Genomic DNA, 15,887 nt, shown 5'->3' with positions numbered 1-15,887 from the left:
GTGAGAGGCCAATACCTGGTCTTTTAGGACTTCTTCAGAAGTAATGCATCACATTAAAGTTGTGTGAAAACTGTAATAGTAAGTGTACTTCTCCATCAGCTTCAAAAAGTGCTATCCTAAAGTACTGATAAAATCAACGTTTTATGTACTTAAAATGATAATTCTATTGTAATTTTTTTTCAATGTTGACATTGACATTTAAAAGCTACTAGAAAATAAGAATTACTGTTACTACTTATTCTGAATTTGGGAGGTGTTTTCTCAATCTCTTTGGCATGGTAGTAGTATTTAGTATCACATTTCAATTCCTTATACCTGGAAAGACTGGATATATCCCGTTTGGTTTAAATGAATTCAGAATCTCATCACAATAAAGCATCTCAAGTCCTCCTAGCTAGCAGCATTGTTTTCCTTAGGGAGGAATTTCACTTTGACAGAAGGAGACAAATAACTAAAACAAAATTCAGGAGGCCATATAACACATTAGCCTGTAAGTCCATAAAACCAACACACCAAAGCCTGTTCTAATGGTTCCCTAGTAAAGAAAACTGGACTGCTGGTTATCTGTACTGGGTGCAAGGAGGCAAGAACTTTGAGCACTTTCGTCGACCATTCAAGCCTAGGTGCTGTCTTCAACAGCTTTATTAAATTCCTCCCCAAGTGCTCTGATTGTTGGGGATTTGCTAGGTGACTTACCCCCTCCTGAAGATTCCCAGCAACTATGTCCTCCTGCTTTCTGGGCCTTTGAGCAGTGGATGCTATCCTGCCCTGGTCTGGTTGTATAAGCCCAGAGCATTCAGTGAGATTATTATCTCCCTTCACTGCATTTTCCCATTTTTTTTAAATAAATACAGTGAAATGGTGCAGTATAATATTGATAATGCAGAGTGATAACCAGTAGCAATACTGGAAAAAAGGTTTTGTGTTTTCTTGTCTCTAAATTTTAGCAAAAGAAGCATACTTAACATAAAATGCAGGTAGTAGCCAATGTATATGTCATCTATCTGCACAAGACCTGGTCAAGAGCTTTGCATTTTGGTTTCAAAGTATGAATGTGGTCTGTTGTTTGCAATGTCAACAGCGTGGTCCAGTTAAACTGAACAAGAAAAGGCTCTTTACCTCGGTGAATGGGTTTTTCTTGCAGACAAGCTCAGTGCAGTTGTATATTTTTCCTACTTTCAAAATAGGATACATTTATGTGATACATTGTTTTATGAAATGGATGAAAAACAGCTTTGACCTTTCATGTGCTTCTAATACTATTCATGCATTCTGTTCTGACTCATATTAGTCATTCCGTGGATCGTAGGAATTTGAAAGACTATGAAAGTTCTGTGGTGAACGACCATCTGAAGTACAAGTCAATTATGTTTCTGGAATCCCCAGTGAAAATCATAATCACTCTAAGCTAGAGAGCTCTTATTACTTTAATGTTTGGGGTTTCACCCCACACCTACAAAAGTAATCAATGTTTTGCATCCTTAGTTCTACAGAGCACTCCGTTAATGTCCTTCAGCTCTTCCTACCTGGCCAGGAGCCACAGCTTTGCCCACATGTGTTTGTCCTATGTGTTTTTATATGAAACTTTTAATTTTAATTTGGTGACTGTGTAAATGAATCCAGAATGCAGTGTATCAATCCTTTAATCTGTTAGATCATTTTACCCATGGTTGTTTGCCATGATTTAGGCTTGCTTATAAGTTAGCAGACATTAAATGGAATCAATCACTTCAGAAGTAAAATGTATGGGAAGACAAAATCATTAATGGGGAGCATATCAGAATGAAGAATGGTGTATTTCATTAGCATTTTGAAGTTATGCAGGCTCTTAAATGAACATTTCTGACACATTGTAATATGTAGATCCATCTACCTTTCTAGTGGTCCTTTGCTGTAGCTTTTCTATACATCTAAGGACATATGGAGGTGATGCTTTGTAGACTGAGGTAGTATCTTTAATAGGCCAATGAATATAGCTGTAAAAAAATATAAGATTTTGGGCACATAAGCCCTTGAGGTTTAAAATAACAGAAGATTTCAATACAAAATATAAGGTTTTATAAATTTTATGGTTTCCATTTAGATACAGGTAAGCTGTCTGTAAAAGAAAAGGAGAAAGTTGTAATACACTGTAATACAGTTTGCAGACTGCAATTTTGATCATAATACTTAAGAGAGTGATAACAGCACAGAATACTTTAAGGACATTTTAATGGAAGGGTTGTAATTACTCATTATTTGAAGTAGTAAGAAAGTCCAAATTCTCTGCCAAATAAGATTCCACCAGTTAACCTAAATACAGCACAGAGTTGAGACAGAGTTATTTCAAAACTCTTTTTTAAGGTGTGCTGTGGAAAAAAAAATGGCATCCTGTAGTGTCATCTTGGTGTCTAAAATCTGAAAGGAAACACTGGTGGGTAAGGATGACATGTTTATGCCTGGAAGTATCCCTACTCCGGTGCTCTAATTGTTGGACTTGCGTCTTCTAAGTGTTCAGAAGCTGAGGACAGGACCGTGGCTGTCGGTGAGCAGAGCAGGGCTCTTCGTGGTAACCTGCACATTGCTGGGGGGAGGTGATTTATATTGTTCCATTTGTGGGACCGGTCTGTTGTAGCCTAGAGAAAAAGCTTTCTTCAAATTAAAAGGGCCTTGAAGGTAGTTTCAAAGGAAACTGATAATCTCCCAGTGAGAGTTCTCTTGTCTGTAGATCATGGGGAACAAGTCCAGTGTTTTGAGCTAGAAGACAGGTATTAGATTATACAGGTTTTTTTTCCATCTAGATCTATGCATGCATGCAATAAACCAGGTGCCTGGGACCATTGTACAATGCACTGTACATGTACGTAATGAAAAGAAAATATCTGTAGAAGAATAGAGTCCTGAATCTTAGAACAGTAAGAAAAAGGATGAGTAGAGCAGGCATTCATAGGCAAGACAAAGGCAAAACAGTTCTGAACGAGCAGCAGCCAGACTAGCCAAATGCATAGCTATTACTAACTGATTAGTAGGCAGAGGAATCACAGAATCACAGAATCACAGAATCTCTAGGTTGGAAGAGACCTCAAGATCATCGAGTCCAACCTCTGACCTAACACTAACAGTCCCCACTAAACCATATCCCTAAGTTCTACATCTAATTAGTGGAGAGGAATTAAAGGATTTCAGGAACAACGTAGTGACTTGGTAACTTTTCATATTTATATTGGCACAATGAAAGCAAGCACAAAATGCTGAAGGGAAGAAAAGAGTCACAAGATGCAAAAGGTTGTGCTCCCCAGTAGCGTTGAGAGCTAAGGGCTCTTGAACATTGTAACGTCTGTCAAAGAATTGGAGTTGCAAGAAGAAAGTGAATACTCAATACAAATAGGTTAGAGGAAAGGCAATGGTAAAATATGAAGAAACGCCACTAGCAAAAGTACAGCATTTCTAAATAGCTTCAATGTAGAAAAACAAACAAACAAAAAAACCTTCAGTTTAAAGCTAGAAAATAATTGCAAAATTTTAGGTAAGTCTTGTGAGCACAGTTGTTCAGTTACAGTTGGTGGCAAAAACAGTTTAAGTCCTTGCTTTTAGTGGCTCATTCTTGTTCCATGTACTAGTTAAATTTTATATAATCTGTACAGTTCTGGAAAGGATTATTTTTATCCTGGGTCACTTCAGTAATCCAGTTCACAGTGTGACCCTGTGGCTTTAGCCTAGCAACCTAGAGGACAGTAAATTTTTTATACATTTTTTTTTTTTTTGCTGAAGCCCACATACCATGTAACCACACCTCAAGAACCTTGGCTGTGTGCCTTAGAGTGGTGAAAGACTTGAAAATCAAATTCATTTTTTTCCTTACCATTTTCTTAAACAAACAAACAAGCAAGCAAAAAGAAAAAAAAAATCATTACCACTCTATAGTAGTCTGGAGACTTCTCCAAATTTAGCAAAGTTCCAGATGGCTCTGTTGCGCTGTTCAGGGGGGCTTTCTTTTGCTGTTTCTAACTTTCCAAATTGAATGTTTGTCATGCCAGCAAGCAAGAGGATAATAAATAGCATGTACCTAGGTGTTATTCAGCTGTTGACAGAAAGAAAAATGGGAGACATGCAATTTTTAACCTTTATCTAGGATTTTTTTGTAGGTTTTAGTTTCTCTTTTGAATTCATTAGCATCTAAATGGAAGATAATTATGATGAAAAGTAATTTCTAAAGATAGAAAGAAATTGAAGTGATTGTAATACCAATACTTAAATGTATAAATCATATGATTATGTAACATAGCAAACGTATAAGCCTGGCATCAGTCCTAGGTAGAATACTTGGAATGGCTGATAGAAAACAGTCAGTACAAGGCTGAAGGACACAAAGAACATGGCCAACAAATGAGACTGGAAGGAACAAGGAAATCTGTTCTTGAGAAGATTGCATTTTTGACTGATAAAAACACTATTTTGAAATAGCAATTTCTGTGGACATTAGTATCACATTGCATTTCAGGTTAATATGTGTATTTAATGTAATTTATATTCAGTAGCTCCAAACTTGCTAATATATTAGATAAAAGTTGAAATTGGGAAATCATCACACAATGCAACAGCTTCTGATGCACTCCAAGAGGAGTCCATTTGCAGCTAAAAAGTGATTATTATTTTTAACAATTATGAGGGAAGGTAAAGCAAAACTTTTTAAAATGTGGATCAATTGATAAACAAATTACAATTAAATAAGCAAAGAGGCATTTTAATGCAGCCAAACAGAAGACATATCTGGAAACAAGAATGCTGATCAGTGCAAAGTTGTGACTTAGAAGAGAGCAGAGCTACCTAACATGTCATGTAATCATGGTGTAATGCAGTTGCAGAAATGAATCCTTGCCTTTATTAACAGAGAAAAATGATTAGGATTAAGAAGGCAATATAACTTACAGATCTTCAGAGTCCAGATTAGAAAACCACACTTAAGTCTATTGAAAATTACAAGAGGTTCAGAGATTTAGGAACATACTGATTGCTTCAGTGCACTTGCAGACCTGTCTTCTGTTGTGAATCAGTACAGAAAAAGCATATGGGCCACAAAAAGGCTTTCAATAAACAAATAATAACAAGATCTTACGATAGGATGCAATAAAAGAAATTAACACTAGAAATGAGCCATATGGATTGAGCATCCATCATAATCAAAAATTGGTGCATATGCACTACGTAGATTCTTCAGATTTAGGTTAGATGTTGTTCTGTAGGCACACTGTCTTCCATCAGAAAGCTGATACAGGCAGGTACCATGGAGGGAATGTCAGCAGCAGTGGTATGCCAGCAGCCTCAGTGCGAATTAATGGCTGTGATGAGCCCTCCTCTGTATGAGATCTCTGATGGTGAAACCTGGGAAGTGAAAGATCTTCAAAGCAACGGTTGCAGGTGAATGTACGCAATGCAGCCGGACAGAGGCAGACAGGGTAGAAGCTGTATTTGTATCACCTGAGCAATGCAGAGTAGCAGAATCTATAAATCAGTGCTGACAAAGCTGGTCATTTTGACAAAACTTGAAGCTAACACAAAGTCCTGGTGATTTGTGGTTTGTATTTTTTTCTGTGTTGAGATTGGTCCTAATGTAAACAGAGTAATTAAGTAGGTGCCCAGCTATGCAGTTTTCAGTAAATTTCTTGGTTACAAGACAGAGGCTGTCGTAGCTTTTCACATAGGAGCTTTTCACGAATATTTTCTTCAGTAATTTCTTATTTGCAGGTGGCTGCTTGCTACATACTTAGGATTATGCTCCAGTATCTTATGTTTTATTTTGATTTGTTTTCACCAGTTCACTTTGTTTTCTGTAAAAAAAATATGTATTCATCAGGGTACGTCATAGGTCAAAGTACCCAGCTTTCCTATTGAACCTGCCACTTCTGGTACAGCTAACATATACATGGATTGTCTCTAGATGAAGGTGATCAAACTAGGCATTTGTTTGTTTATTTTTTTTACCCACAAATCATTCTTCCTCCAGATTTACAAACCTCCCTCCTTCTTCCCTAAGTCATTAGATTTCTGTGATATGCCCTCACATTTCCAATATCTGCACATGGTTAGGAGAATGTTTTTGTTGAATTTGAGACACCTTATTGGTGTTTTTTGTTCACATTGATTAATCTACATACAGAATTCTTTATAAACCACTATTGAACATTTTCTTCTGAAACACTTATACTCTACATCCAAATAAAATACAGATAATTTTACCTCAGGAATGTGTTGTTTTATTAGTAGTATTTATTACAAGGAACTTTGGGCCATTCTTCTGAAAATTAATGACTTGTTTTACTCTGTGCTATATGAATAGCATACATTTTATGGCCTCTCTCTTTGTTTTGCTAGTGTATAGTATTGAACGTATGAAATTATCGCCATCCTCTAATTTTGATTTTTCCTAGCAAACTTTTATTAATATTTATATATTTCCATTTTATTCCTTATTCTAGGAGGACTTACTGGTATTGAGGAAAACTGTGAAATCCTTTCTGGCTGTCTGCCAGCAGTGTCTATCAAATGTCAACACTCCAGTAAAAGAACAGGTAAGAGAAATGCCTGTCACATGCTTTTACAAAAGTGTGAGTATTAAACTGTAGGAAAACTCAAAATGACACTTAATACACCAAACTTAAAATAAAGTCGTGTGTGCCTTCTGTCTAAGTAAAACTGAACAAACACTTCATAAAAAGAACTGTATTAAAATTACGTTCAAAGCACAGCTAATGTCACATTCACTTTTGATATAATAGTGGATGCTTAGGCTCACGTTCAGCTGTCTGAAGGCATCTAACTGAATCATCAAAAATTAAAGTCTGTTCCTTTACTTAATTACTGTATTAAAAGACAGAAACAGGCACTTTTAGAGGATGATTGAGGCCTCAAATTGGCTAAATCTTTCTCTGTGTATTTCTGGATTTTTTCCCTAGTATTGAGTAATGGAGAACTTAGAGTGAGTACTTTCCTACACAAGTCAAATGTCTGAATTTAGATTGGAAAAACTGAAGCCTTGATATTTATCATTATTTTATCATCCTAGTAATTCCATTAAATGTAGCAATTCATGCTAATATTGTGTCTCTTTTACCCATGGTGGCTAATGAGAGAAAACTGACGTTTCTAGCAGTATACATCATACTTCTGTGTATTTTCTAGCAGGAAATCTATGTTAATTAATTTTACAAAAATACTCTGAATTACACTAAGAATGTAGTTTCACACTATGCAAAATTAGTTGCTTGACTGATAGGTATGTCGCCTTGGTAAATCAGAATAAAATATCCAGTTACACAGTGCCTTCATTATATAAAAAAACAAGGGTTTTTTTTAGATTCTCATGAATGTAGTCATTACAACTCAGGTTGCTGTGCTTCCCTGTTTGGAAAGCTGACTGAAAACATAAGTGCATACATTTCTCTGCATGTGAGTGTATGCCAAAGGTTTGTATTTATGAAATATAATTATAGTAAGGTATCCATTTTGGGGGATTCACTGTTAGTTATCCAGGTATCTGTGTTAGATTTTTGGAAAGCCACACATGCACAGAGTGAGAAGCTTCTGCTATATATGTCTAGAAATTGAAATAAATTAAATCCAAGGACTTGTTGAAATAATTTGTGAAATAATTTTGTAGAGATACAATAAACAATAGCTGCTTTGTTTGCAAAGATGTTAGGAATGTTTGCTGATTTCTATCAGGTCTGTTGACATCTTCTAGTTGTCTAAAATTGCATTTCTGTGTCAGCACTTCCACGATTTTGCAAAGACTGTAACTAAGTGGCACACATGTACTTGCTTATGTTTGTGTTTTGTTTGTTTGTTTTTTTAAGATAATACTTCTTAAAAGATAGTTTTATTTTTTCAAAAGGTAGCTCTGCTTAGTATTTACACTGTGTCCTGCAAGTTGATAAATATGAATATTAAAGGCTCAGAGATCTTCCTACCTTACGTGCTTTTAAAGGACTCCTATATGTCATTGTCTTGCAGCAGACTTAAGTTTAGTAATTGTATTTAGTATTCTGAGTAGTTACTCTTAACATAGAATATACTTTATTAACATTGTATAATGTGAAAATAACATCTAACTTCATGAAAATACTAACGATTCTAGCATAAACTAGGTTTAATGTTGCTTCTACATCAACAAATGGTAAATGATCCTTGCCATGGTTTTGTGCTTGATGTATTTTGAAATGTTTTAATTCTCTTTCTCTCAAATCTTCTTTTAATCGGTAATTTAAACGTTTCTTAGAAGCTCCTTTTCAGTTCACAATTCTGTGGAAGCTTTCTAGACTCTGCTAGACAAAGCCATGGCCAACCAGATGTAGAGACAGCAAGAGTCCCAGTCAGAGTAGGTTGGGCTAGAGACCTTCCAACTAATTCTTCTATGAACTTTTTAATTTTCTTCCTTAAAAACTCTCTTTCTGCAAGTGCAGGAACTGTTCCTTAATCCTTTTATTTGGCTAGATCTTTGGAGAATTCATGTTGTATTTTCTCACTAGCTTATTTGTTTCTTAATCTATAAATTCTTCTCAGAGAGAGTCAATTACATATTGAAGGAGAGAAAAGAGTGTTAAGTATTTGTTAGAAATAGAACTGAAACATTACAAATTTTCTTCGACTGAGTGAAATAAATGTGTGACTAGACATATTTACAATAGATAGACATTTGTACATGCTGTCTTTATATTGATCAGAAAAAAAACTTTCACTGTGTAATTGGTACCCACCTGCTTTTTAGAGGTCTACATTAGTATTATCTTGAATGTCAAATGCATATCAAAGGAGTTCAGAGCAGCTGAAATCATCACTGAAACCAATCCCAATATTTTTTGGATGCTGTGAAGAAAAATCCCAAATACTGGCACCTGTCTCCAAAGTCTAAATTGATCATAGTTTACAACTATTTGCATTTTGTTCTTGTGTAAGTGTAGCTCATTCAGATTTTATAACGTACTCCACGAGATGAGTGAGCTGGTGTGACATTTAGAATTCACAAAGAATTCATGGTGGAGGTTTGTAAAGCAGGTTGCTATCACTCACAACTTTTCTGAGGGTTCAAAAGTATGTTTAAATACACATTTAACTGTATTCTTCTTCACAGTTAAACAAAAACTTGATCTAAAGTCCATCTTAAACACTACTAGGTGGGAGTTTATAAAAGCATGCATTCAGCTGTTTGTAGAGGGGAATATAGGGCTGAATTAAAGCCTACCCTGGATTTCATGAATCAGGCAGGGCTATTCTGCAGTCTGTGTTCATTTGAAAACCCCTTTGGCCTACCTCCTACCTGGGAATTGTGATTGATACTGCCTGGAGTGAGACTCCTGCAGGCTCCTGGGAAAGACGCAGCGTTTCCAGCGCTAATCTTCTAGGAGTCTTTTTGCACGTTTGTACTTTCAACCTTCCTCTCTTTCTCTATTCTCAGAATCAAAGGTTAAAGATAAAGAAATGAAAATGATTAAGAAATACTTTCTGAAAGATGTTCAGGTGTTGAATGTAATGCAAATGAATACCACTGGCTATAATGCTCCAACATAAGCCATTGGAAAGAACAGTCATATTCTCATGCATGGGAGCATGCAGATAAACCCTTGAAAGAAACAGAATTATTTATAGCTACTTTTTTTCTGTTCCCAGTTAATAAGGGTATAACAGTGATGAGTAAAAATCATTAAAAATTCTGCCCTGATTGTCTGTTACCTAGATTTGAAAGCCATGCAGAGTTACTTGGTTGTTTCCACAGAGAACTGTGAGTGAAATTCTGCAAGGATTGCATTGCTTACATCTGTTTCCCTGTATTTTCAGGATCTGAGAATGACTCAGCTTGGATTTTGCCTTATAATGTTACTCTTTTATTTTCTCGTTTAGCTTTTCTCTCTATTTAATAATAGTGGGAAAATGTCTAGAAATCAGATAAATGGTATTTTGTTTTGCACTTACTTGACTTATGCTTCTTACTCTTAATATGTCTCTTTTACCTTTCAGGCTTTCATGTTGCTTTGTGATCTCTTGATGATTTTTAGTCATCAGCTGATGACTGGAGGTAGAGAAGGTCTTCAGCCTTTGGTGTTTAATCCAGACTCAGGCCTTCAGTCAGAACTTCTCAGTTTTGTGATGGACCATGTCTTCATTGACCAAGATGATGAAAACCAGAGCATGGGTATGTTTAGCCTTCACGTTTTCTACTTTTATCTTTTTTCATAACAAACACAAAAGAGAGAAGAAAATAGAATTTTCAGAAAAGTTTGCTCAAAAATGTTTTCAGAATTACTATTCTTTATTGGTGGGGGAGGTTTAAGTGTGAATATGAAGTATTCAATGTTATATCTGTTAAAGAATAAACAGTAGTTACAAAGTTCACTTCATTAAAATGGGTGTTTTTAGAAGACATGGAACTGGCCTGTAAACTACATTTTATTAATCCATACAAAATTATTTACTGATCTTTTCCTTAGTATTTATTTTCCAAAATACTGAAGTCTTAGTTCAGTGACAGACTTCGTTTAGTATGGCTTCAAGGGAAAAAGTATGCCAGAAGAGTACATGGAAGAAAAATCCTTTCAAGTTTCAAAACAGAGTTACAGGATTGTGAGGTGAATCTTACCATCAAAGCTCTAGGCAAGGATAGTCTTAAGAAACTCTGGTGTTACTAAATAAATACCCACTCTGCTACCCCCCCCCCCCCCCCCCCCCAAAATAAATAAATAAATAAATAAATAAATTAAATCAAGCTCAGGGTTAATTTGAAATTGTTGGAGACTGGGAGACTGCTTGGAGAAGTATTGCATTTGCTTGCTTTATTGTTATTTCCTAGGTATCCGTGTGTGTGTGTGGCCATGCTTTGAGAAGCAGGAGTTAAAGCATCTCTTCTTCCTCAGAAGGATGACTGGAGATTTTTGGCTTTCATTCAGGGAGGGGTGGATTTGTCATTGACATCTGTTTTTAAATAACTCAATTCTGCTGTGTGTTACAAATGCCTAAGTGAGATACAGAGGTATCCACCTTCTGAATCCTAAATATCTTTGGAAAAGCGATGGATTCCCAGAGGGTCGAAAAATATGAAACATCTGCTGAATGTGTACTGTAGTGTTCTTTTTGCAAATTTTGTGAATTTCCATTGAACTCAGTTACTCGTATGTTATGGTGGCATATAAGTGCTATTTTTGATCTGTTAAGACAGTAGTGGATAGAACTACGGTCTCAGAGAATTTACTCTTGCTCTAAAGGTCCTTTCATCCTTCTAGCTAACGTCTTTTTTGAGCATCTTTTTAAGGGTTACAATGGCCTAAGAAGAATGCATTTTGACACACAACTTCACCAGAAATCCACAGTGCAAGTTAATCATACTTTGTGAGTTCAAAGTTCAGAGTAATAAATCAAGAACAGATTTTAGGAGGACAGTATTTATTTTTCTTGGCTCTTGAGGAACATTAGGGTTTTTTAACATCCTGTGATTGGACTGGGAAGACAGCAAAAAGATGGATGAAGATCTTTTTATGTAATCTCCATTCCCTAATGCTACTCTGACTCCATGAAGTCAGTGTGATGATTTACAACTTCTGGTGTTAAGAACATATCAGTAACTATAAAAAGAAATGAAGAAAAATGGGGGGATAAGGGGATGCTATTGGGCTTCAATTCTATGGGTTAAATCATCCAAAAAACAGCATGTATACATACTCACAGTCAACTCCACTGCTTGTAAGAGGTGTCCTGTGGTACAATACATGACTTACACACTGTGGCTCTGTGGAAACTACAGTAAGAGTGCAGCAAAAGAGTCCTTGTGATACTGTTCCTCCTGCCCCCTACACAGGCCTGTATTTCTTCAGACTGGTTGGAAGGCTTCCTTTAAGAATGATCTCTTCTAAATACCACAGAATATTTGCTATTATTACAGTTGTTATAGCTGATTTAATTTTCTTCTATAAAATGTGTAATACAGTTTTACTATATGATAATATATTTCACATGTGTATAGTTTCATTTTCATTCACAGAATGGAGCCTTACATGGGGATTTAATACATATGACGTTAGCATTCGATGTCTCTTCCAACTGAATTTTATTTCCTGTTGTTTATAGCTGCTGTAAGACCATGGATTTCATACCTGCAATCCAAGGCATGCAGAAGAAGCACTGGCTTCTAATTTCTCTATATTAAATACTTATAGTTCAGTTTTGTTAAAGAAGCATCTTCAAATGTCCTTTGATTTCAGAAGCGAAGCACAAAGCATTCAACAACTCTTCATTATGGCCTTTCACAGGGTAAAGAAAATAAGTGATTCAGTTCCATGTGGATTGTGTTCAGTATTACTCAGGACTATGGCATCCTTGGTGAATGGTCATCTTCCTGAACTTCCTTGAAGGTCCTAACATTCAAGAATAATCATTTTTGATTTTAGCTTCTCCTGCAACAACTGTTGCTTCATTTTAAATAATTGATTTTTTTCTAAAAGGTACTCTTTAATAATGTTGTTTTAGAATATAACATAATATATTTTTTTTATTGTTGTTGGTGCTTTCAGAGGGAGATGAAGAAGATGAAGCTAACAAAATAGAAGCCTTACATAAGAGAAGAAACCTCTTGGCTGCCTTCAGCAAGCTGATAATTTATGACATTGTGGACATGCATGCAGCAGCTGATATCTTCAAACACTATATGAAGGTACAGCTCTGTGTATTCTCCCTCTCCTAAGTGAACACAGATTGTTGTGTCAGGTCACTTGTTTTTCTCCCTTCCTGTGCAGTAGTTAAAGATTGAACACTTGAAAGCTTTTCCCGCCTTGTTTGATTTCTGTACTAGTTTTTCTTTTTTAAATTATACCTGTCACTGAGAAGCAGTAAGCTCGGAATTTGCCTTCCTACACAGCAGGAGTGCCTTGTTAAAGGCAGCATCAAAAGTTGGTCCTACATGGTGCCAAGTAGTTTTAGAGAGACTTACTTTGCAGAGAATTTCTTATCCTGCTCCTCAAATGTGTTCCTAGAATCCACAACAATAGTTGTTTGTTCAATGTCATATTTCAGTGGGAATTTCTCAATCTTGGTGCTTGCCAGAACAAGGAAGCAGATTTTTAATTTTTTTTTCCTGTGGGAAAAGATCATTTTAAACAGGAAAGCAGTAAAAAAGCTTGGTGTTGTAAGTGGGTCTGTCTGCAGTACCTGAATGTTTTATCAACTATCAACATAGGTGTTTCCATGCAATATTTAGGCCCAATGAAATTCAGAAAGACTTGCTGTTCAGCTGCCACTTTACCCTGTACTTGCAATTTACCTACCCGAAGACATGTATGTTAGCACTGCTTACACTGCCAAGCTACATAAAGCCCCTCAGTATATGTCAGATTGCCAGGTGTACCCCTCCTGTCTCTCTGTAAGAGATTAGTCATCACAGAAGACAGAGCAGCAGTTTCAAGCTGTATTTGAAATTGTTTTTTGGTCTTTTTAAAAATAATAATAAAAAAATACCTTTTCAATATAAGAACTGCAAGTAATCTTTCTATAAGAAAAGCTGTGAAAAATTATATACGAGTTTCAATTTTAAAAGGATTTTTTTGCCCACATTTTTTCCTAGTACTACAATGACTATGGAGATATCATTAAGGAAACCCTGAGCAAAACAAGGCAAATTGATAAAATCCAGTGTGCAAAGACACTCATTCTCAGTTTGCAACAGGTAAGAATATTGTTTTTTTATTAGAAGTCCTTCATTGCAACAAATGCTGGACAGGATATTTCTCTGGTGCCCTTTACATTGAAGCAAAAAAATACACTTCTGTTAAAAGACTATCTTGCTCCTCAGTTCAAGTTGCTTTGTCTCTTTAACCTCTGTATTCCTAAGGCAACAATAGGCAAAGTTTTGCCGGATTAAAATGGAAGAAAGGGAGAAAAAAGCCTTGATGGCAGTTTGGTCCAAGCTGATTCATAGTGTTTATTTACTGGTACCTATCAAGCAAAAAGAATTAGGATGACTTTTTCTCCTCATAATTAGCTGGAAGTAATGCATCTTTTCTATTTTGTCTAAATATTGATTGATATTTCAAACTTCGAGATAATTAGTTTAAGTCTTTCAATATTATTAAGCATGTTTTTTTCCTCTGAACAGTTTATTTTATATCAACCATAAACTCTTAGTTTGATACAAAAACCATCATTGTTCTGCTGGCAGCACCAAGTGTGTGTTTCACTAAATACTGTTTCAGCACTGGCAATTCCAGCTATACCCATTACACAGAGAAATTTCTTACATAAGTTAGATGTTTTCAAATTGGCTGGGCCTTCCAAAATTCACTCCAGAGTACAAAGGGATTTCCTATAACAATCTGAAAGCTGAGTGAGATCTGTGAAAATGTGAGAAAAACAGAAGAAATTCCAGAAGAATTAGAAGAATTGACAATGGCAAGTGTAAAATTAGTTCCTGTCAGAACTTGGAGAGAAGAAGAAACCAGGTGCCATACCTGTCAATTGTGTACAGCCTAACACCATGTCATGAAAAAAAATATATATTAGATAAGCTATTGCAAGTTTCTAAGTTATGGGTAGCAGCCTGTATCAATTTTTCAAGGAGAAATCATGTAAAATTGAGCAGCTTTCATTAGTTATATGGTAATAGAGCCTGTGGATAGGAGAGAAGGGGTATATTTAATGAAATTTGATTTAATATTTTTGTTGACATAGTCTCCTTTGATGGTGTCATTAGCAAGTTAGGAAAGCGTGGTCTAAATGGCAGTAACATAAGTAGATACAGAAGTGATTGGAAAATTACTGAGTAAATCATTGTGCTGAAATGGCATTATCAAGCAAGCTTTGAAGGTGTTTACCCTGTAACACTGTTCAGATATTCATTGTCTTGCATGATGGAATAGAAAATTTGGTTCCTAAATTCCTAGATTATACTGATCTGCTGGGTGGTGCAGGTACTTTAGAAAGCAGCATAAGAATGCAAAATCATCTCGATGAGTTCAGAAAACAATGGATGCAGTCCAATGAAGGTATGTGCAAAGTGCTGCTTAAAACTTATTTTCCACACAAGTACAAGGTGGGGGCCAGTTGATGAATATCAATTACACAGAAGAAGGTCTGGGAACTGAAGCAGATTAGAAAATGAACGTAAGTGAACTCTGTAAGATCTTTGCTAAAAAAAAAAAAAAAAAAAAGTGATCATAATGTCCATTTGTAGCCCTAGCTGGTTAAGAACAAAAGTCTTTGTCAAAAACTGTGTTTTCTAGCTCACAGATTTTAACAACTGTATTCTTTCTCTAGCTGTTCAATGAGCTTGTTCAGGAGCAAGGTCCTAATTTGGACAGGACATCTGCCCATGTTAGTGGAATTAAGGAATTGGCCCGTCGGTTTGCTCTCACTTTTGGCTTGGATCAGATCAAGACAAGAGAGGCTGTGGCCACACTACACAAGTGAGTGGTGGTAAATAAACTAGATTTTTATATTACTTAGGTTAGAAGTTTTGCTTAGTATACCTCTTCCACAGGGACATAATCTTAACCTGGTCCTGGAATAATGATTTATTTCTTCTAATTCGGGTAGAAAAATAATGGGGGGTAAATACATATCTGTCTATATAAGAAAGGAAGGAAAACTAGCTGCTGCCTGTTTATTTGTGTGATTGGAATGACCATGTTTATCTATCTCAGGTAAAACCTTAGGTATCATACACAGTTGTGAGGACTGTATCTAACAAGTGTAGATAGCTCTTTGTAACACGACATTGTGGATTCTGTATGCACCTAGAGTTTTTATAAAAAGATACTCCAAAAATATTTTGTGCTCTAATTTTTTTAAGCAGATTGAGGCTTTTTATGTAACTAGTGCGTAGGAAAGCATAGAAAGGTGCTTCTAAATTTAAATTATGACATCCACATGCCATA

General features: G+C 35.8%; 1 protein-coding gene across 8 annotated transcripts in view; it reads left to right on the top strand.

The window, feature by feature from the left end:
• STAG1 (STAG1 cohesin complex component) overlaps positions 1-15,887 on the top strand; it is a 181,271-nt gene that overhangs the window by 146,869 nt on the left and 18,515 nt on the right. For all 8 annotated transcript variants that reach the window (XM_072042766.1, XM_072042767.1, XM_072042768.1 and 5 more), the window contains 5 exons: positions 6,456-6,548; positions 9,991-10,165; positions 12,534-12,673; positions 13,580-13,681; positions 15,268-15,416. In XM_072042766.1, coding sequence (XP_071898867.1) covers positions 6,456-6,548; positions 9,991-10,165; positions 12,534-12,673; positions 13,580-13,681; positions 15,268-15,416 — 659 coding nt within the window. The remainder of the gene's footprint in view (positions 1-6,455; positions 6,549-9,990; positions 10,166-12,533; positions 12,674-13,579; positions 13,682-15,267; positions 15,417-15,887) is intronic.

The sequence above is a fragment of the Anas platyrhynchos genome, chromosome 9, assembly GCF_047663525.1.
Source record: "Anas platyrhynchos isolate ZD024472 breed Pekin duck chromosome 9, IASCAAS_PekinDuck_T2T, whole genome shotgun sequence".
In the NCBI taxonomy this organism is placed as follows: Eukaryota; Metazoa; Chordata; class Aves; order Anseriformes; family Anatidae; genus Anas; species Anas platyrhynchos.
The sequence above is the reverse complement of the archived record's forward strand: the minus strand, read 5'-3'. Positions and strand labels throughout refer to the sequence as shown.